At 41.3% G+C, this 21,808-nt stretch overlaps 1 protein-coding gene across 1 annotated transcript in view; it reads left to right on the top strand.

Annotated features, from left to right (window-relative positions):
* The window catches only part of PDZRN4 (PDZ domain containing ring finger 4), a gene marked incomplete at both ends in the record, with an annotated part of 346,134 nt that overhangs the window by 271,151 nt on the left and 53,175 nt on the right, over nucleotides 1-21,808 (top strand). The window contains 2 exon segments of the mRNA XM_080939039.1: nucleotides 6,872-7,128; nucleotides 10,020-10,122. Coding sequence (XP_080795165.1) covers nucleotides 6,872-7,128; nucleotides 10,020-10,122 — 360 coding nt within the window.

The following is a 21,808-nucleotide window of genomic DNA, read 5'->3' as shown; positions in this document are numbered from 1 at the left end:
ACCAGCCTTCAGGCAACTAGGAGAAAGATCCCATTGCCCAACCCCAGAAAGACATACTTCCTCCAACAAGGCCACACCTCCTACTAGTGCCACTCCCTGGGCCACACATATTCAAACTACCACAGTCAATCTCTGATGGTGTTTTTTTTTTTTTTTTTTTTTTTTCATTCGTAAAGAAGTATTTGACAAAATATCTCGCTATATATCCATGGCTAGCCTCAAACTCACAATCCTGCCTCAGTCTCCAGAGTGCTGGGTATATAAGCATACCCAGCCTTCTTGGATAAGTTTGCACATTCTTACTTCTGAGTAACTTTTATGAGGATTTTTACCACATGCTACACTCAACTTTTATAAGAGATGTGTTCGTGGAATCAACATACCTAATTTGGGGGTGAAAAGTAGATGCTGAAATTCTTTCACACCAATTTGAAAAATTATGTCAGAAATACATTAGTAAATATATACATAGAGTTATTTCATGTCAAACACTAATAGGAATTTAAGTATCACTTCCTATGTCTGTGACCTGTGTCATCTCTATAGTTAATAAGTAGAGAATTTAATATCAATAAAAGTAAATATTTTTTGCTTTAAAGCCTGAGAAAAGAAATAACGGATTTCAGATATGAGTGATTATAAAAGGTCCCATAGATTAATCAGGCAAAACATCATGACCAAACAAAATTATAACACTCTTGCCCCTTATATTTTCAACCAGAAAATGGGTCAGAACTGTACATAATCTTTGCAAACTATTATTCTTCCCTTCTTAGGTCTTCTGGGTCTTGTTGTTGTTTTGTTTGTCTTTTTGATACAAGGCTTCTCTATGTTGCCTTGTCTGTCATGAAACTTGTTACAGAGTTCAGGGTGGACTCAAATTTACAGAGATCCATCTGTCTCTGACTTCCAAGTGCTAGCATCCATGTGCTATCAAGCCCAGCTTATTAAGTACTCTTACATTTGTGCTCGCTTAGAAACCTTTATTGTTCTTAAGAGGCATAGAGGAGTTGAAACTCTTAGCAACCCTGGATGGCAATTCTATGCCTGTCCCCTCATTAGAGTAACTTCTTTGGACTTCAAAGTAGAGACCTGTTCTTTTCTTGGTCTTCAGGAGAATTGTGTATATAGTTGGATGTGGAGGGACAATCAAGAAAAGAGCAGCTTGTATCCAAGTGGAGGAAGCTGGGCCCTGGAAAATGTCTTGAATAACCAGTTTTTGCAGTATATCCCCAAGGGTAGATGATCCCATTAAACAGCAGCCTTGTCAAACATTATCCTAATGTGGTTTACATATGAAAAGCTTCCATCTTTACTTAAATTCTCAGGTTTGTTATAGATTGATTAAATTCACAGGTTGTTAATAGATTGATTAACCCATCTGCCACAACAAAAGGATTCACACATCACTTGCACTGACTGCTAAAAGTGAATTTTTTTTATCCACTTAAGATTGTGCCACCAATATAATAATAAAAAAAAAAACCCAATTACTGTTAAAAACACGACTTTCTTGTTTCAGACATCTAAAAATGTCTATATGTTGATTACAAGCCGTCACTCAGATATATAATCTTGGGACTATTTCTCAGTGCAGAATGGACTAGGGGAGAATGTCATTCAATTAGACATTAGCATCCTATCATGTGTGCTCACTGGGTAATCACAGTCCACACTTGATTCAGTCAAGAACTCTCACTTGCTTCCAGGCCCCAAGCTAGTCTGCGTGACAGAGCCTCACGCCGGTATCTAGTCTACCTGAGGCCAGTCCCCTGCCACCATTCAATCTGCTTGAGCATAGCCTATCTACACAACTATCTAGTCTAAGGTTAGTCCCCGTGCTGTTCTTCTGTGTGCATGAAGATAGCCCCCTGCCACTGTTTGTCCTGGAACTTCTATGTTCCTCATCTCTCCCTCCTCCTCTTTGCCTTGGCTTATCTGGTACCCTACTTTCCGAATACTGAGTCTGCTCTCCCATTTCCCTTGAGTCAGGTGCCTTCCTTTTCAGGTCACAGTTGTCTTCCCTCTGCAATGGCCAGCCTGTTATCCCGTGGCAACTGGGCAGATATTTGCAGCTGTGCTGTGTTTGCACTGTATGTACTTCATTGAAATAGAACCATAGTAGGCTTGCAATATCCTTATCTAACTTCCACTTATTCTAGGGACAGATGCAAATCATCTACTTTGTTTTATGGCACTTGACCTCCTACTCATCCCATCTCAAAAACTCCTTCAACAGAGGGGGAAAACAAACAAACAAAAAAAAAAAAAAAAAAAAAAAAAAAAAAAAAAAAACCCTCCTCTTTCCTGCACCATGCCTGACTCAAATCACAACTACTTATGAAATCCTCTTGCATGAGGGCCTTGAGATCTAACCTGTGACTTAGTGTTTTTTTTTTTTTTTTAAAATAACATTTCCACTAATTTTTCTTTCAAGGCTAACTTCCCATGTTTGTGTTCCCCCAAAATCAATGAATAAACTACCAAGTTTACACCAAGGATACACTACACATAAGTCTCTCATTTTGTAAATCATGTGGGGCATTGGATCCTTTGGAGGTCAGAGGCTTCCATACTTAAATGGCTTATGAAAAAGTTAGGCACCTTTCCTGGAGGGCTTCTCTACCTCCACACTCAAATTATAAAAGAAATAAGCCCTGTGCATTGTCCACACAAAATCATATTTAAGGTTGAACCATAGAAGTATCTAGAAGGACAAAGGAGAAGAAGACAGCACAATGAGGGATCAAAACCATAAGCACAGGCTCCGTGAGACTCCAAATCCCCTGATGGTTTGAATACTGGGAAAAACTGTTTGCAACTAATTATGTGTTGACCTGCTGCACACTTTTTGTTTTTTTTACAGAATTAATGTTAAATATTTTTCCAGTATTCTTCCTCCTAGCCATACCTGTAGATAATGGAGCAAGACAACTACCAGAGAAAATCCTAATTAATCTATTCTTTCTTCTGTTGTGAAAGCCGTCATTTATAAAGTGCTGACCTTTTGGAAGGCTAACAATATGTTGATGAACTTCAGGCGAAGTGACAAAACAGAGTTTGTTATTAGAAGTCCTCACATTTTCAAGGAGATCACGTGGGGCATCTGAGTCTTTAAAGGTTAGAGGCTGCCTTACTTTGAGAGATATTAAATGGCTTATGAAAATAGAGGTCACCCGTATTGGTAACTGACAGAGAAGAGCTTGGCCCAACAGGGGAATAAGAGAGTTGAGATTACACTGACTGTCTTTTTTAAAGATTGTATTTGACTGTCCTTAGAATAAAGAATCAAATTTGCATATAAATGCCATGATTGTGAATGAATACAGGTCATAGACTCAACAGCGAGCAGTCTTACTGTATAAAGGTTAATAATATTGGTAGACACTGAATGTTACCATAAGAACTTGTGGGGGGGTGGCTGAGGAGGGGTTGTTTGTTTTTCTGTACCTTAAAACACTTTTCAGTAAATTTGGCATTTCTGTAGTTATTCTTATAAAGACTAGACATGTCAAAATCAATCTGAAACATACAAGCGACACAAGAAATGATTATGGAAAGAAACATCTTTAGTGTAATATTTATTTGTTCTTAGAGAGTTTTCTACGTGTATCGAGTGCATTTTTAGCCAACCACTCCCTCTCACCACCATCCAGCTCCCTGGAATCTCCATAAAGCATCCCCTCTGCAGCCTCATGTCTTCTGTCTCGGTTTTAACTCCCTGAGCCCCATATGCTGCCCATATACACACATATGAGGAACCGCCCGCTGAAGCATCAGAAGTCTACCAATGACCACATTCCCCAAAGAAAAGTGACTCACTGTCCCCAACAGCCATGCACTGCCCACAGTTTCTCAGCTACTCGTGGACTTCTTGCCCCTCCTCTATCCATGCCGGAATTTCCAAGGCCTGATCTTGCAAAGGCCTGCTGCTTGTCTTAAGCACAGCTACTTGGGTTTGTGAACACAGTGGTCATGTCACATCCAAGAGGACAGCAGTTTGCATTGTCCCTCCCCTCTTCTGGCTCTTACATTCTTTATGTCCCTTCTGGGATGTTTCACAGGCCTTGGGATGGGGGTGGCAGTGATAGCTACAAACTCGGGTATTTATTCTCAGCTCTATGACCAGTCATGTGTCTCTTATTTTTTTAACTTTATTTTAAAAAAACAGAGATAAATGTACAGATTCTTAAGCATTTTTGCATAAAAGTATACGGATACATTTTTATAAGGTTGTAATTAAGTATTTGTGGGTACATATACATACACATATGTATATATGTAACAATAATATAGGAAAAGAGGTTATTAATTTGAGGGGATAGGAGAGAAACTGGGAGGGACTGTAGGAAGGAAAGGGGGATATGATACATTTCTATTTTAATTAAAATATATTCTTTTTTTTTCTTTTTTCTTGAACTTCACACAGTCTGTGAGATATTTCTGGGGTTAGTATCCCATTATCAGTGACTGCATATTATGTCTGTTCTTTTGTGACTGGGTTATCTCACTCAGGATGACATTCTCTAGATGCTCTCTAACCAAGACTGGGAACCACCCAGTTCTACGGGTCCAAATATAAATATTTAGATGGCAATTTGACAACTATTACTATTTAGCAGTATAATGATATGTTTCTTCTCAGGGCCTATGACACCCCATCCATTTCTAGACTTATCTCTTTGCAGATCAAGAGCTTAACATGTTTTAAATTTGTTGTTTTTTTTTTTTTCTTTCACAAGTTTCAGTTGTACGGCTCCTAGTCTGCAACCTTACACAGCACATTCCATGATCTCTGCAAACCCAATTTCTAGAGCCGTTTTTGCTTTGAAGGTCACTAAAACAAATATGAGTACTGAACTTGAACGTAAAAATTAGATTAACATGTAGGCAAGACACCCAGTCACGTCAGGGGGAAAACGAGATTAGTGACATCACCTTGATGTCATGCTTGCTCACAGACACACTTTCTACACCAGTAGACACTAATGTGTGTCTGAGTCCAGCCTCTTTCCATACATATTGCTTAAAACTCCTTGAAAAGGAAGGGAGAACCTGGATTTCTCCCCGCCACTGTCAGGTAGAGATTGTTTTTTATGTAAGACTGTCCTAGAGGTAACATAGTTCCAGGAGAGGCTAAATAGGAATACACTGGGAGTTCTTTCAGAAGGAAAGGGCTTGGAACATGGCAAGAGAGACTTCACTAAACTGAAGGACAAAGGATGGAAAGGAGTGGGCAGCTCTTACCTCTGTCTGGACCCTTGAAGCTTCTCACTGATGTTTGCTTATCTCCATAATCTGAAACTCATGAACACTGACTCCACCAAGACACACGGAGGACGGCAATGTTCCATTCTAGTCTCTTTATGATTCTTTAACCATCCATCCTCAGGGAGATAGTGATGGCCCTAGCCCTGGGTAACAGTTATCCAGAGAAAAAAACTCCAGGAATGAATGACTGTGTATGTAAATGTCCTCTGTCTACCTATCCTATATGCCCAGGTTAAATACCCCAAAACTGTGTAGAATTTGGAATGGAATTTTACAGTCATTTCTCAAGTTTGGTCCATAGAGACAAGAATCAGAATGTGAATGTACAGGTTGGTGAATGTGTGCACACTGCTAACTACCACCCAGACCTCCCTAGGGATCCACAACGCTGAACTAGGATGTGTTTTGCTGGTGTGAAAACTTAATTGCTCATTTTTTTGAAGGCACATTAACTCTTTCAGGGTCCATTGAGAAAGTAGGTCATTAAGCTTTTCTCTAGATGCTGAGATACTGTCATCTGGCATCCCACCATTTACCCTTTGTCCTACATGTGTTCTGAGCACACACACTTTCTTTGTCTACTTGGAGAGAGAGAATGTGCTCATTTGAATGTCAACAATTATTCTACAACCAACTTGACTTTCCTCTCCTGTTGGGCACTCAAGGCTTGTTAAGAGTTTGCCAGCTCATGGCAATTGCCACTGCTTCACCAACAGGCTAGTGCCTTAGATAGATGTCTAGTGATGACACCATTTCCAGGGCATCTGGGACAGTATTTTGCTACTAAATTCCTCTTCATAACTGCAAGAACCAAGATTAAATAATTTCGGATAATTCTGCACCCTAGAGATATTTAGTTAAAAACAAAAACCTTGACTCACTGAGTATGTTATCAGGACATATTTGAGGACAGTAGTTTGACACCATTTGAAAAAGAGTTAGGCAGAAATGGATGAGGGCCCAGAAAGGTAGAGAGTCCTCTTTCAGGGGGCTTTAGATTAGCATTCATTTTAAACATGGATGAGTCATCTGGAATTTTATCAACATCCTAGTTCTGACTCAGCAAGTCCAGGGTAGATCCATTGGCTCTGCTTGTTAACAAACTCGTTGGTGATAGAGATGCTACTGGTTCATTCACCATGCTGAAATGTGATGGTTTTATATGATGTTTGCATTCAATAAAATGGTCTTGAATAAAGATGAGTATAAAGAAATCGGACAATATCCCATAACAGTAAACTTTGGATTTTTAGTTAAGTACTAAAATTATCATAAAAGATTGATAATTTTTGAAGTGTTGTTTGCATACGTGTGCAATATTTCTACCTACCTGAAGATCTGGAGCAACATTTTCTAATGCAGTATCAAGCGATTAAAACTTTATTAATAATTCTGATGGTGTTTTCTTAATTCCAGATGCTTCATAATGATGTACAAGTGTTGTTTATTAAGTTGTTGCTTCCTTTTGTTGGCAGATAGTTCAACAAATGCTAATGACTTATGAAATATTCATACAAACACTATCTGAGAGCTGGCCAGTCTGTCCTGGCACATTTCTGTTCTTCACTCTGACACATCCACTACCCTCGTGTCTTCATAGGTCAATGGGAAGGATCTCTCAAAGGTCACCCATGAAGAGGCAGTGGAGGCCTTTCGAACTGCCAAGGAACCCATAGTGGTACAGGTGTTAAGGCGGACTCCCCTCAGCCGACCAGCATACAGCATGGCCCCGGAAGTACAGCTCATGAATGCCAGCACACAGACAGACATCACTTTTGAACACATCATGGCACTGGCAAAGCTCCGACCACTCAGTCCTCCGGTGCCAGATACCTGTCCATTCTTACTTTCAGACAGGTATGTCTCTCTCTCTCCCTTAAAACCCTTTTTGTTTGTTTCTTTATCCTTGAAAGTAGGCATTAAAGAGAGCCAGATACCCCAGAAGCTTTCAGCCTCAGGGACATGCTCCCAACTCTGTCTGGAAATATTTCCACATGGTGTGTGCTTTCAATTAGTTCTCAGCTGTTCCTGCTGCTACCCTCCTGGCTATATCATTAGCTGAACTCTAGACTCTGACTTTCCTCTGCACAGCAAAAAGCTTGTCTCTGTTCAGCTACCCTTCCTCTAGCTACCCTTCAAGGCTCAGAATATTAGTCAGGGAAACAACTTTTCTCACCAAAGCTGCCAAAAAGCCTCATTAAAGCTCAGGGGAAGGTGACTTGCTGACACCATATTCTCCCATGTGAGTCACCTCTCTCCCCCCTTGCTTTTCCTGTCTTTACAAAAGAACCTAGAAAATTGATTTAATTCAACCACAGTTCTCCAAAGAAACCAATTACCAGCTATGGTGAGGTGCAAACAAAGGGTCCTGGCTTTCCACGGAGTAAACACAGCACTCTCAAATAAGCAGCATTTAAAGGAAGTTTTCCTCTCAGTTTTACAAAATGTAAAGGCAGGGTATTTTATTTAAATAAGGTCGCCTGTCTGGTTTGGGCCCCCACACATTTCTCTGTGTGAAGTGATTTTCCCACATTGTGTAGAGTTTGCTTCATCAAAGCAATGGTCCCCTTGGCCTGAATTTCCACTGCTTTGTCTACTCCAGCTTCTATTTATAAGACACCCAGGTTATTCTGCTCAGTCTCAGACTATTAGTTCCCTCCGCAGGCTGTTTTAGTTGGTCACAGGTACAAAAGGGACTCACCTGGGGACCACAAGGAACACTAAAAGGGCCTCAGTTGGGCCTCTAGCCAATTAATTAAGAAAATTTAGAGTGGACTCAAAGCAAGAACAATTTCTCAAGCACTCCCTCTGGCAATTCTAATGTACAAGCAAGATTCTGAAAGTCCCTCTTGAGACATGTTTTAGGTGGGGTTTTACTGCTGTGAGCAAACACCATGACCAAGGCAACTCTTATAAATGACAACATTTAATTGGGGCTGCTTTACAGGTTCAGAGGTTCAATCCAGTATCATCAAGGCAGGGAGATGGCAGCATCCAGGCAGGCATGGTGCAGGAGGAGCTGAGAGTTCTACATTTTCCTCTGAAGGCTGCTAGCAAACTTCCAGGCAGCTAGAATGAGGGTCTTAATGCCCACACCCACAGTGCCACACCCACTCCAACAGGACCGCACCTCCTAATAGTGCCATTCCCTGACCCACGAATTTACAAACCATCACAAGATCTCAGCCTGCAAGAGAGCATACAGGGTGCGTTTGTGTGTCCTGTGTTCAGTGTCCCCCACCCCTCCGCTACACAATAAGTAGCTCTTCTATCGGGGATGAACAGATATAAAGCCAAAAACCCCTAGCACTTATTTTCAGGAATGGAAATGAGCAGACAAACATCAGTGAAATTCATGAGTACAACCTGAAGCGGAATACCCTTACAGAAAATGCTTTTTTTGAAGGAGCTTCAGAAAGCTAACTCCTCTTATCTAACATTTTGGGTAATATCCCAATGGCTTCATGTTACTGCCACATTGAGCCCTCCCAGCAGCCTTAGGACAGAGCACCTGTCCTATTACCATCCTGGTGTTACAGATGAGGAGCCAGACACATGCACAGGTCCTTAAGCCGCACAGGTCTTTAGCCGCAGGTTTCCGAGTCTGCCTTCTAAGATTGGCATTCCTTATTTCACGGACAGAGATGCTTTTCCCGGGTCCCACAGCCCTGAGCTTTGCTGCAGCATCTCTGTCCACACATGTGACCCCACTGTGTCCATATTTTCTTCTTAATGGCTTTCTTATACGAGAATTGCCACTCTGTGGCTTATCCTCATTTAATAAGGCAAGAATTGGATTTTGTGCATGAGTGTGTTTCCAGCACTTGGCACCGAGCCTGGCGCTTGGTAGCCACTCAGGAAATATTGGCAGCAACGACTGAAGTTTCTCTTGTGGCAGTGTTGTTCCCTTCTTCCTACCTGAAGGGCAAGGGAACACATCCATGCCCAGACAGAGAGTTGTCACCTTCTCCTTAAGTATTTGCATAGAAGGGGGGGTTGTACCTTCCTGGTAGACAATCAGGATGCTACATCATATTGCTTTTGCTATTTGGGCTCCTATTGCTTAACTTTAGCAGACCAGCAGCCATAGCAGTAACAAAAAGATGCAGGCAGCCACTAACCACTTCCCTTGTAAGAGGATGTCACCATAGACCTCACCTTTTAGGAGAGGAGAACCAATCTATAGTAACTGAACTTACTAAATGTCCACAATGCCAGAGGGCTGTCACCAGAAATGTTTTTTTTACAACTTATGTGTATCCCCTTCATCAAAGGATAGGGTTTGGTTAGAAGAGAGAATGGTCGTCTTGGGAAACAGCCAGCAATATGTAGATATTTTATAGCCTGAAAAATAGGTGCTTCTGAAAATGCTGATGAACAGTCCGTTTGCATCAGTGGTCTTGCACTATAGTGTGCCCCCTCTGAGTAGGTTGTGCCCTAAATAAAATGCACACATGGGTGTTGGCACACTTGGTGGAATGCAAGCAGGCCAGAGGATGTCTGGGAAGCATCATGGACCACAGGAAAATTCTCATCACAAACTGGGACTAGAAGCCAGAGCCTTCCCCTTAGCCTTCAGAACACTGAGGGGCTTCGTCCATGAAGAGAATGAAAAACGAGTGCTTCTGTTGAAGGCAGAATCCCTTAACTAACAGACTTGTTCCAAAGCAGACAGGAATAAAGTGAAGTTCTAAACCCCACTTCAATCATAAAAGTGGCCGCTGTGACCTGTTGCTGTGTCCCCACAGCTGCCATTCCCTTCATCCAATGGAGCACGGGTTTTATGAAGACCATGAGTACGTTTCCAGCTTGCCTGCCGACGCGGACCGAGTAGAAGACTTTGAATATGAGGCAAGACCATTCCCTTTCACGTTTCTGCATGAAGTTATGGTTGGGGAGGGGGTTTGCATAGCAAAGAAATGTATTTACTATCCAAAATAGCACGTCCATTATATGCCTATGATGAGATCTTTTGAGTAGTTTGTCACTGGTCATTTGTCTATCATATTTAAAGAGACTTGCAAAATATTTTTGCAGCGTCAGGTTGAAACAATTTGTTTACAACTTATATATATATATATGTATATATATATGTATATATATATGTATATATATATATATATATTATAGCAGATATACTTACCCTCTTCAAGTGAGTTTCTAGAGTTTAAAAAGGAAGTTACTATTTTCTTTCTGTAGCCTGGTGTTAATTGGTAAAATTAATTAATTTAATTATATTCTCGTTCACAACCCTATTTTCTTTGTATTATGATTCAGCTGTGACCCGGAAAAAAGCAGCTTCCTGGCTGTTTTAGAAACGGAGAGAGACTCTGTTCAACAGTTGTTAAACTATGTGGTCTTCACATCAAGTATCAGGCAACCCATGTGCAGCCCATCTAATGATCGCACTTAAAACATTTCACAAATGTTAGGGGCTTATCCTGATATTTTCTCAATTCTTCAGTTTATAAATCTTGGATTTGGTGTGCTTTGACATTTGGAAACGCAGTAGATGGAGGAGGGAGAGAAGCTGGCAAACAGGCAGAGCGCCTGCAGTTTTCTGCCCTTTAATGCCTCAGATGATGTCATACAAGTTCAGCAGAGGGTTCTTTCCATTTTACAAGCAGAAAATCTTGCAGCCTTCACCTTTAGGAGGCTCTGAAATCAAACAAAGCCAACCCAGTGAAGCTCACCTAAAGCAAACAGACGTTTATTTGAAATCTTCCCTCCGCAAAAGTTATCGCCAGTGGTTTTGGAAGTCATTATTTCCCTGCACCTGGGGTTCGGAAGATGGGTAGTGACACCTAATATCTGAGCTTTGTCATTGTCATTTGTGCTGAATTTCTATATCCTCCTCTCCCTTAAGAACAACTTTGGAAACTTATTCACATATAGGCATGCACTGAAGCGCCTACCTAGTTACGAAGAAAAATGACAGCATCATGTCACCTGATTTAACCCAACTGTTTTCAGTTAATGCATAGGGCTTAGGAATTGGAATTCCTACATGATTTCAGATGCTCATTTGGTATGTGTCTGTCTTGCGGCTTTATTAAAATAAGACAATATTCTGGATGTATCTGCGAGGAGGCTAAGCAACTTAAGAGCAAAGAGTCTTGAATAATTGGTAATGTCATTAATGTCCCATTATAGAGACACATCCTTCCAATTCTATACGCCTCTCAGGAGCTGGACTATACTTGCATTTCGGTCAGTATCTATCCTTAGTAGATACCAATATCAAGACAATGTCATTGCTAAGCATTCAGAAGAGCTCTCCACAGTCTTATAATCTACCAACCACACCATCATTGTCATCAATTTTCTGTCAACTGTGATTTTTTTTTTTTTTTTTTTGCCAAACAGACCTTTTTGAAGGGTTGAAGTAAAGAGTGTTCTTATGAAATTAAAATAAAGAAGTAAAACATTTGCCATGACAGCCTTCGGCCCTGAAAACACATGCACATTAGAGCATCGTGCATGGTTTAAGACGGGTGGAGACACAGGCAAAGCCCTGAAGGATACATCACCTAGTTCAGCAGAAAATAGGGGTTCTACCCAGAGCTCTCCAGTTTGCTATGGTAACACACAGCAGCCCTCGTGGCTTAAAATCTATTTCCCGTACTGCCATTACCAGAGTCTGTCCAGCACATGGCTTTTAGGGAGGAGGCGGCAGAACTACAGATGCTAATCCTGTCTTCATGTTTTGCATGTTCAACGTGAAAGCTGACATGTGCTGTGCTTCTGTTACTATCTGAGATGAGCTCAGTTTCTCTAAGGTTTCATTATCACACACACATATATGTATACACACACACACACACACACACACACACACACATATATATACATATATATATATATACATAGAGATGTATGCACCCTATACATCTGAGAATGAGACATAAACTTAAGGAATAAGCTTCATTTGCCACTTACTAGATAGATTCAGTGGTCAGAGCGAGGGCTCTAGCTCAGAATGAGAAGGTTGTTCGTTCTCTTTCTTAACAGACAGACACATCACTCTGGCAGTCAAAGAAGTCGGCAGAGACCACACACATGTGTGTGTACGTGAGCATACACCCACAACACAGGCATGCATGCATATATATATGCATACACACACATACTCATTTTCCCTAAGGAACTCAACACCCCAAAGTATGAACTTGGTGGATGCTCCTGTCCTGTCCTAATGTAGCTTAATTTCTAGGGAGGAACACTGGGACTGAACACAACACGGGAACACATGCATTCTAGTGAAAGGCTGAGAGTTGAGCGGTAGAAGTGACCCGCTGAGGAGGGAGACTCGTGAGATTGGGATAGGTTGTTCTGACATTATACATGGTGGTCAGGAAGTTCTCTCTCATGTGATACCCAGAGGGGGGAAAAGATGGAACTATATTGGGGGAAAAAAACTGTAATAAAGGGAAATTGAAATCAAAGGCCCAAGCAGACTCATTCAGCTACTTTTCTTAATGTCTGTGATAAAATATCCTGACCAGGCTTGAGATTAGATGGACAACTGCCCTTGAGGGAGAGTAGAGGCATGGTGGTTGGGCCAGAGTCTGAGACCTTACTCACTAAACTGTCAGCAGGGAACTAAGAAACAGGGAGTGAACTGGGAATGGCAAAATGTTTAAAGTCTCAAAGCCCAGCCCCAGTGACACCCTTGCTCCAGGAAGGCCACATCTCCTAAGCCTCCCCAAACGGTGGTACCAACTGGAGATCAGGTATTTAAATGCCCAAGCCATCAGTACAGGGAACATTTTTTTTTCAGCCAAACCACTACAAGGTTTGTTGGTAGGGAGCTCAGTGAATAGTAAAAAGGAAGGCTGTTGCTCCTGCTGAAGGCCTGAGTGGGAGGAGGTGAGGCAAAGTGAGAAGATGCTGTCTGGAATCGCCTTGTACCTCGATTCTGAGATGCGGTTGCTGAAGCAAAGTATGACCTGGTGATGCTCTGTGAAAGAACACTCTGGCTGTGAGATGGTGAGGAGCAACGCATTCTGCAGGGGAGCCAGTTGAAAGGGACAGGTGGCTTACATATGGTTATCTAGAGATGGGGCAGGGCACAGTTTGCGAGGATAATGTCTAAGCAGTACCTAGGCTATGTCTATGGGTCTGTGTGCCCATGCCTTACCTCAGAGCTGTCAAATAATTTGCAGTGTAGTGTTTTTGTTTTCTCCCTGCCTCTTAAAAGCAGGATGGGATAAAACCTACAGAGACGGAGCTCCTGGCCTTCCTCGGAACAAACGAGCATCATAGATGCACTGTCTAAAGTTCTAAGGATTTCACTCTGTGCTGCCTCCAATGCAGATCATGCAAGTCTTTAGGCAAGTTTTTATAGACCAACTTATGACTGAGTCGGAACCAGAGATGATTATGTATCTAATCAGTACATAAGTAGACATTTTAGTACATGATTTATTGGCCCAAGAGAACAGAATTCATCTATTTTATGAACACACATATGGGCTATTTTAAACATGCAGATCTTTTAAACTGATAAGCTCAGGGCTTTCCTTGAAGCCTAGATGGATAGTGGGTGGATTTTTGAAGATGTTATTGATCATGTGTCATCATTGTGGTGACCCTAGTGTGTTAGGAATCTCCTTAGAACGTTAATGACAACCCACACCTCAACATGACCTATCACTACTTTCTGCAAGAAAAATATTTGACTGGGTTTAAGATTCCCCCCATTGTATTTAAGAACAACTCCTTGGAGGACCAGTTTCTAGAAAATGATTCAGACTTTGAATTTGTTTTATCTATCTAACTATTTATCTATCTACCTATCTATCTCTCTATCTATCTATCTATCTATCTATCTATCTACCTACCTATCTACCTACCTACCTACCTACCTACCTACCTACCTACCTCCCTGTCTCTGGTGTGTGTGTGTGTGTGTGTGTGTGTGTGTGTGTGTATGGTATGGGTGTAACAAACAAACAAAAAAACCATGGCACTTGTCCTCTAAGTAAAAAAAAAAAAAAACATAATTATACTTTTATTTTTGAGGGGATGAATTTAAACATTGTTTCTATTTTAAGAGTTTCGGGGCTCCCTGACAGAATACTACAGAGGATTAAACTTCTGTTCTATATTTTTCTGTTCACTTTTCCCTTCGAGAAAGACAAGGTTGAAATAAATCATACATAGCCCTTAGCAAGTCAGAAGCAGGTCTCAAATCCAGCCTCCACCAGAAATAATTTACAGGATAGCCTCCAAGAGACACACCGTTCTCCACCTAGCTTCTAGCACAGATGTATTTGCCTCTGCCTGCTGCAGGGAGGAAGCGGCTTTTCAGTTTTCTTTCATCATGCTTTGGTTTTGTGGGACCTGTCGTTAAATCTCAAAAGTCAGGGCTGGTGGGAGAGTCAGAAATACGTAAAATTTTAGTAGTACTGCACATCTCATTGCAACACAAGGAGGAAAAAATCAATCAACTGTGTCTGACTTTCAGGTGTTTATCATTTAGCTGTGTTAATGGAAACCACTTATACCGTCCCCCTAAGATCAGGAAGTAACTCGCACACAAGCCTGAGCTACGTGCTCGGGAAATGGCAGCAAGAGGAAGCTTAAAATGTATTTGAACTGAGATTAAAGTGGAAAGGAGACGGCACGTGTCTGTGTACGTGGTAACTGAAGGTTGGAACACCGTGGCCAGTGTGTAAAAATAAGAATAAGCATTTAGTGCATTAATTAGCTTCCCCTGGGCAAGGCGCACAAAACAAAAGGAAACCTTTGCCATTGCTGCCATGCAGAGTGTGATTCTTGGTGCTAGACAGAGGCAGAGTATGTGTGAGAATTTAAGCTTATCCCATCCCTCTCACGGTTAAATAATAGTTATGAGGTGTGCAGAATCCTCTCAAACACAAACACGCACAGGCACACAAGCACACACACACACCCCTACCATCCAGAAATATAATTTATTAGATACCAGTCATATTTCTGACCAGCTTCATAATTTACAAGGTTGCCTCAGAGAAGGCTCCTCAGTTTACTGTGTAGATTGCTAAGTTTTTCTACATGAAAGTGGAACTCTGTCTGTCTGTCTGTCCTGTTTATCCATCCCATCATGGCATCTGTCTCAGAGTGGGACCTTGGTGAACATTTCATGACAGAATAAATAAGGATTTTCAAGGTCCAGAACTGTCTTATAAAGCAGCTTCTGAGGGGATGAGACCCTTCCCCCTCTTCTATCTCAAAGAGAGATTTAAGAGAAGCAGGCCACGGAGCAACAACAAGAATGTCCTTTCCCTTCTCAGCACATGTTCTTAGAGTCATTTGTTTTCATACTAATATCAGTTCTGTTTCAGTATGTACTTCTACGGAGGGTACAAGATGGAGAAAAAATAAAGTTTAAATTAAAAATATAACTCTTATCAATATTAACTATCATCAGGTAAAGTTATAAAACTTAGATTTGGTATGAATTTCAAATTCTCTCTCTCTGTGTGGGTGGGTGGGTGTGAATTGTAGACATCTGGTCACTCCTGTGAGATTCCATGTGCACAAAAGTGTGTGTTCATGCATATAAAAGTGTGAGGTTGTTATTGGAAGTCGTTGCTTTCTTTCTACGTTGTTATTTGAGGCAAGGCCTCTCTGTTTAACTCAGAGCTTGTAAAGCAGCTAGTCTGGATAGTCAGTGTGAGCCAGCTGTCCCCCCTTGCTCGTCCCTACCTTCCACGTGCCAAAATTCTAAGTGGGTCACCATGCTTATCTGACATATATGAGGGTTCTGGGGATCTGAATTTGGATCCTCACACGTGGACAATAAGTTCTTTAACCTCTGAGCCATCCTTCCAGGCCACATTTGACATGTCCTTTAACCTACCACTGTGCCTCCCCATAACTTCTACGTAAAGTGCTCATTCAACAGGAGCGAAATAACAAACCAAAAAGTGGACAAAGGAGCTGGTGATAAAAGGAAAGTTTGGATCTGAAGCATCCTGGACCAGGAGGCCATAAGAAGGATTGTCTGCACCAACTCAGTGTCTCAGTACATCAGAGAGCAGAGGTGAAACAGGTTAAGAAAACATAAAGCGTTCAATACTCAGAACTGGCAGCTCACTGGCATGTGGGTGGGTTGCCCTGATGCTGTTTGTATTTGATGCTAATTGTGCTTCCCCAAGAGGGGCTGCCTAGGACAAGGACTGAATCATGTAGTCAGGTGACTTCATCCAAACTTTCTACCCATTTTAACTTGTAAAATCAAGGCAAGAGCTGGTGGCTCGGGAGAAGACGGGAAGGTGGGGCTGAAGAGTCGATGGGGGAGAGAGAGAGGCTAAGGGGAAGAAGAGGAGTGGAAGGAAGATGGAGCTGAAGCACGTGGAGAAACCGCAAGTTCTAAGGGATCTCATAGCTGGGGAACCGAGTAGTGTAGTGGTTGATCTGCCCCATCTAGGCGCGCAGCTTGTATTCATGTTAACTGAGTTGTGTTTTCTTTTCATGGGCTCATTTGGGTTGGAGAGGTTCCCACAACAAGCATGTATCTCACCTGCCTCTTCTCAGCCTCTCAGTCATCTTTCATAGACATGCAAGAAATATCCAAAATAATTTTAAACCACTGACCACACAGGCAGAAAAAAAATCAACCTTTTAGAGAAGTACCCTTAGTAAGAGTCAGGTTATAGAAACTATTTTGGTTTGAACCCTGATCCAGACGAAGTATGAAAATGCTTTCATGACTGGAACATGAAAGGCGGTGTGTTACTGTGGCTGTGTGGATTAGGCTCATGTGGATGCCGATCAATGGTCTTCCATGACTTCCAGTTGTCCTAATCATGTCTTCTGGAATCTTGAAGGCTAGAGACTTGTCACATACTGGAACTTGAACTTCCAGGCTCTGTGACACACTTTCTTTCCTTGGCCTGAGACATCACTCTGTCTCTAGGTGAGGCTCTGGCCTCAGATAGTGAGTCCTTTGAAATATAATGTGAAAGGCTCCCCCCAACACTTCAGCTAATCTTACAAAGTAAATATAATAAAGAATCATTGTCACCATCTTCACAAGATAGTTTCACAAGAGACTGGTAATCTGTTCCAAATCAATGTTCTCATTCAAACAGGTGAGAAATGACAGGATCCAGTGTCCCTAGGACTACATACCCTGATTTCTCCACAGTCCTGGAATGTGGCTACCTTTTACATTCAGACATATCCTAGTTGACCAACACCTTGCAAGGCTGCTTTAATTTTCATATTTGTCAAACTTTAATTAGGGTTGAAAGTTTAGAATCCCATGTAATGCAATCTTAATATTTCAGGCAGAAGCAAGTCAGAGCTTTGTAATTTTAACACCCATGTTTATTGAATTGAATCATTTTTCTAAATTGTGAGAGCCTACTAGGAACAAGAAGTCTTCCTTCAAGCATGATTATAAAACGAGGCCACGGGTTGAGAAGTCATCAAAGTTATTGTAATTCTTTGAGCTTTCTGACAGAATAAAATGAGATTAGGATTGCTGTTGATTGGGTTATATTATTTTATAAAACAAACATGGAACAAATCTGCGTTTCACCTCACTGATTATAACTGCACCCAGCCTTATTTGAAAAGCAAACAGCGAAAGCAAATTGAACTTTCCAAGTTAGTTATTCAACAAGGTAACCATGGACACGTGCACTATGCCAAGAGTCTAGCTAGAAAACGAGAATTCCGTACACCGCCAGAATAAAGGATATTTAAGGGCCAACATGCTCTTTGTGTTTGAAGACACTCACATACACATACAGACAATTGCCTTGGATTCCGTTAAAGCTATCAAAGGTTGTGTTTAAGGTGAATATTTGCAAACCCCCTCTCCCCCCGCTGATTTCTCAAATGCCCCACAGCAGCGGAAATGATGAAAATTGCCTTCCCTAATGTGCCAGGATTTCAGTTTTCCTTTGAGATGCCAGTGGGACTGTGGGGGGAAATCAGCAAGCAGTATGAACATGGTGCTAACTCCATTTTATAAACAGACCTTGGGAGAAACGTGATGAGTTGCCCTGTCCCACATGGGGGAGCTTCTCGGGGACACCTCGGGTTGACTCTGAACTCACCTGTCAGCTTCTGCTCCTCAGCTGCAGCTGCCATGAGCAACACGAGACAGATGCCTGGCCAATGCATTTTCATTTTTTTCAGGGTTTTAACATTACTAGCCTCTCAGTCTATACTGTGTGAGTGTGTATAGGGTGTGCATGCCACTCACGAGAGCACACACTGTATCAATATTGTAGTGTGCATTAACGGGGAGTAAACTGCATTTCTCCCCATGGTATACCTATTTTTAGCTTTAGGTTCTGAGCACCTTTATGCATAATTCGTAGACATTTGCTAGTTTCAAATAGTTGGTATAGTCTGTAATGATTGCGAAGCATATTTATCTACATACAGCACTTGGATATTTAACTAGAGAGAAAAAAAGAAATTTAGTTTGGATTTTTCTCCCCCTACTTTGTCTTTAAAGTGAACGTTGAAAACCTCAGGTAGTGTAGCTCCTCATCTCCCTTCTGGAGAATGTAAGCTGCTGATTAAGGCCCTGGTCTGTGTTTGGTTAGCAGCGTTCACTGGGTATTAAGTAAAGATACACAGTGCGTTCTGTGCAGACAATAGCTGTATTGTTGGCCGAGGACCATACTAACTGCCTTGTGTCCTCTCTTCTGCACTTGTGCCACCTGAGACACCAGTAGCATCCAATAATGACATTCTCTGTGTGACACACCATCTTCTGTCCCTCTTCTGTGTGCATGACCTTCTTGTTACTATGGTTACTAGTGTGTTGGGTATTTATCTTATCCCTGCTTAGTGCATAAACCTTTGTCTATGTTTCAGAATTGTCTTTATGGAAAGAAGTTTTTCTGAACTGAAATTCATATGTGTGTATGTGTGTGTGTGTGTGTGTGTGTGTGTGTGTGTGTGTGAAAGTTGTTTTAGAATATACTGGATTCCATTCTTACAAGTAACATGTGAGAATAGTCTCACTAATAGTTGGCTGCTTTCATTCCTTTTTATGATGTAATTTTTATTTAATAAGTTTTTAAGAGAATGATGGGAAAATAATGGCCAAAGGAAATGAGCTGTGGTAACTTGGGGGAACTGGTGGTCTGTTGTACACTGGAGGACTATAGGTGCCATGCCATTTATGGTTTTGTTCAAGAACCTAGAAAAATCTACTTTACATTTTTTCATCACAAGAAATTCAGTGTCCAAGGAGATAAATATGATCACCCTTATTTGAGCATTTACACAGTATGTACATATAATTGGAACGGTACATGGCACTCCAAAATGTCTAAAATCTGTGTCAACCAAAACATTAAAATTAAATTTTAATGATTCCTGAATTAAATATTAACTTTATGAAACTAACACTCCTATCGGTGTAGCGAGTGGGATTAACATTAGAGATAATGTTTTCATGTACCTACTTCCAAATTAGCTGTGTATGAGAATTTGATGACATAGTGCATGGCTGATTAAAACCCCATGGTGAATAGCAATGGGCTCTCATTTTCAAAATATGAAGGCGTCTCGGGTGAAACCAAGGCTCAATGCCATCTAGCTCTTTGGCTTCCCCAATCTACCCACCTACCTGGAGCTATTCCGTGATTCCTTCAACAGCTTAGCTCGGACACTTGGTGCCAGCATTTACTAGTTTGCTAGACTCCCTGGGTACTTGGGTCCTTCAAAACTCTCCCTAAAAATAATAGTAGTAGTACTTTTAGGTAAAGTAGCCCACATCAGAGAGTTGGCTCTAGCTCTGATTTCTTCCCGCCTTTCACTCCACTGATGGCAAAGCATCTCACTTCTGTCTGGAGCATCTCTGCAAGCCACCTCTTCCTGTCTTCCTGCTTTGTCTCTATTTCACGCCATCATCCCAGGTTGCTGAGAATGCTCCTGCAGTTCTTTCTGCTCCTGGAAGCACTGCTCGGTTGGTGCTTTCTGCTACAGGAATAATGAAGACCATGGGGGTGGTTGCCCAGTGTCTGTGTGTACACCCTCAAGAGCAATTCTATGCATGTTTTCAGTCTTATTTCCTTACAGTGATGTGGAAATTTGCATTTCATTCTTTAACAGACGCATTGTGGTTTTGTATACCCACAAGTATAAATCATCATCTGTATCGTTTTCTTTGAATCCCGGTGCCCCAACTTCCACAACCTGGTACCCCAAGAAGGTACCATGAGCTTTTGCTGCAGCTTTGTGAATTCTTGAATGTTTTACTTTGAGAAATCCAAGCCTTTATTAGGAAATGCAGTCTTTCCCCAGTGTAGGGGGAATCCCAGAGCAATGAGGTGGGGTGGGTGGGTAGGAGTGGGAGCATCTTCATAGAAGGAGGGGGAGGGAATATGGGAGAGTGGAGAAAGGAGATAACATTTGAAATGTAAATACATAAAATATCCAATCTTTTAAAAAAGGAAAAAAAAAAAAAAAAAGAAATGTAAAGTCCATGGCACACAGAGGTTTTTTTTCTCTCCTTTCATGTTTATCTCCCACAGACCCAGCACCATTTGGGATGCTATGAACCTATACACACATTACATGATGTTCCCCAAACATACTGACTTGATCATTTTTTGTATATTTGTTTTCCTTTGTCTGGGAAAGTCTTTATCCTCTGTTCTGGTCTTAATTCTCTGTATCAAACTTTCTCCCACTCAGTGGAGATAGAAATCAAAAGACAAGAGTAAGATACTCTCTACCTGTTAAACATTTAACAGGCTACAGTTGAGGCAGCTGGATCTTGCCTTCTAGCTTCTACTTGCTAGCATGTGTGACATTGCTTTGTTCCCACTTTAAGTCTCTGCCCCTCCTCAGACCAAGGGACTTTGTCCTATGCATCTTTCTTCCGTGTGTGAAGTACATGCTAGAATGATCTGTATGACTAAATCTTAAATACACTTGCAAGCAAACAAATCAAGGGCATCTTAGAAGGAATCTATTCTCAATTAAAAAAAAATAGCATAATAAAAAAGTAAAGCTGGAATCCTTTAGGTATCCTCTTTTTTTCCCCCTAAAAGTTATTTGTTCTTCAAACTATGAAGGAAAATATGATCCTAGTTTTTCTACCTGAAGTTATTGTTGAGTGTTTCACCAAATACGTCAAAGCATCCAACACACACACGCTCACAAAGCTATGAGTGCTTCTGTCAGATAATAGGGTGGAAATGAAGGAGGCAGCCCTTTGTTTTTAAGCTCATTTCATCCAGAGAAGGGTGTTTGCGGCCATCATGAAGTGGAGAGACAAAGCACTGGACGGTGCTATTTTGAAACGCAACAGAACATATGCTATGCTGGCACAAAGCTGATCACCAGTTTTGTGCATCTACCATCTATATGGATTGTCATATCCTAAATAACAGGCCTCATTACCGAAGAGAACACATTTAAAGCAGCATGTTTATATTTGATAATTTACCACAGAGGATACTGTTCGACATTCAACCCTTATTGCAAGATGGAGTTCTAGAGAAAAGTCAACAGCCAAAATTCAGGCTGCACAGCCCTTTTCTGACCTTCCCCAGCCCTATTCCCATGGATA

This window comes from Micromys minutus, assembly GCF_963924665.1.
Source record: "Micromys minutus genome assembly, chromosome: 27".
In the NCBI taxonomy this organism is placed as follows: domain Eukaryota; kingdom Metazoa; phylum Chordata; class Mammalia; order Rodentia; family Muridae; genus Micromys; species Micromys minutus.
The sequence above is the reverse complement of the archived record's forward strand: the minus strand, read 5'-3'. Positions and strand labels throughout refer to the sequence as shown.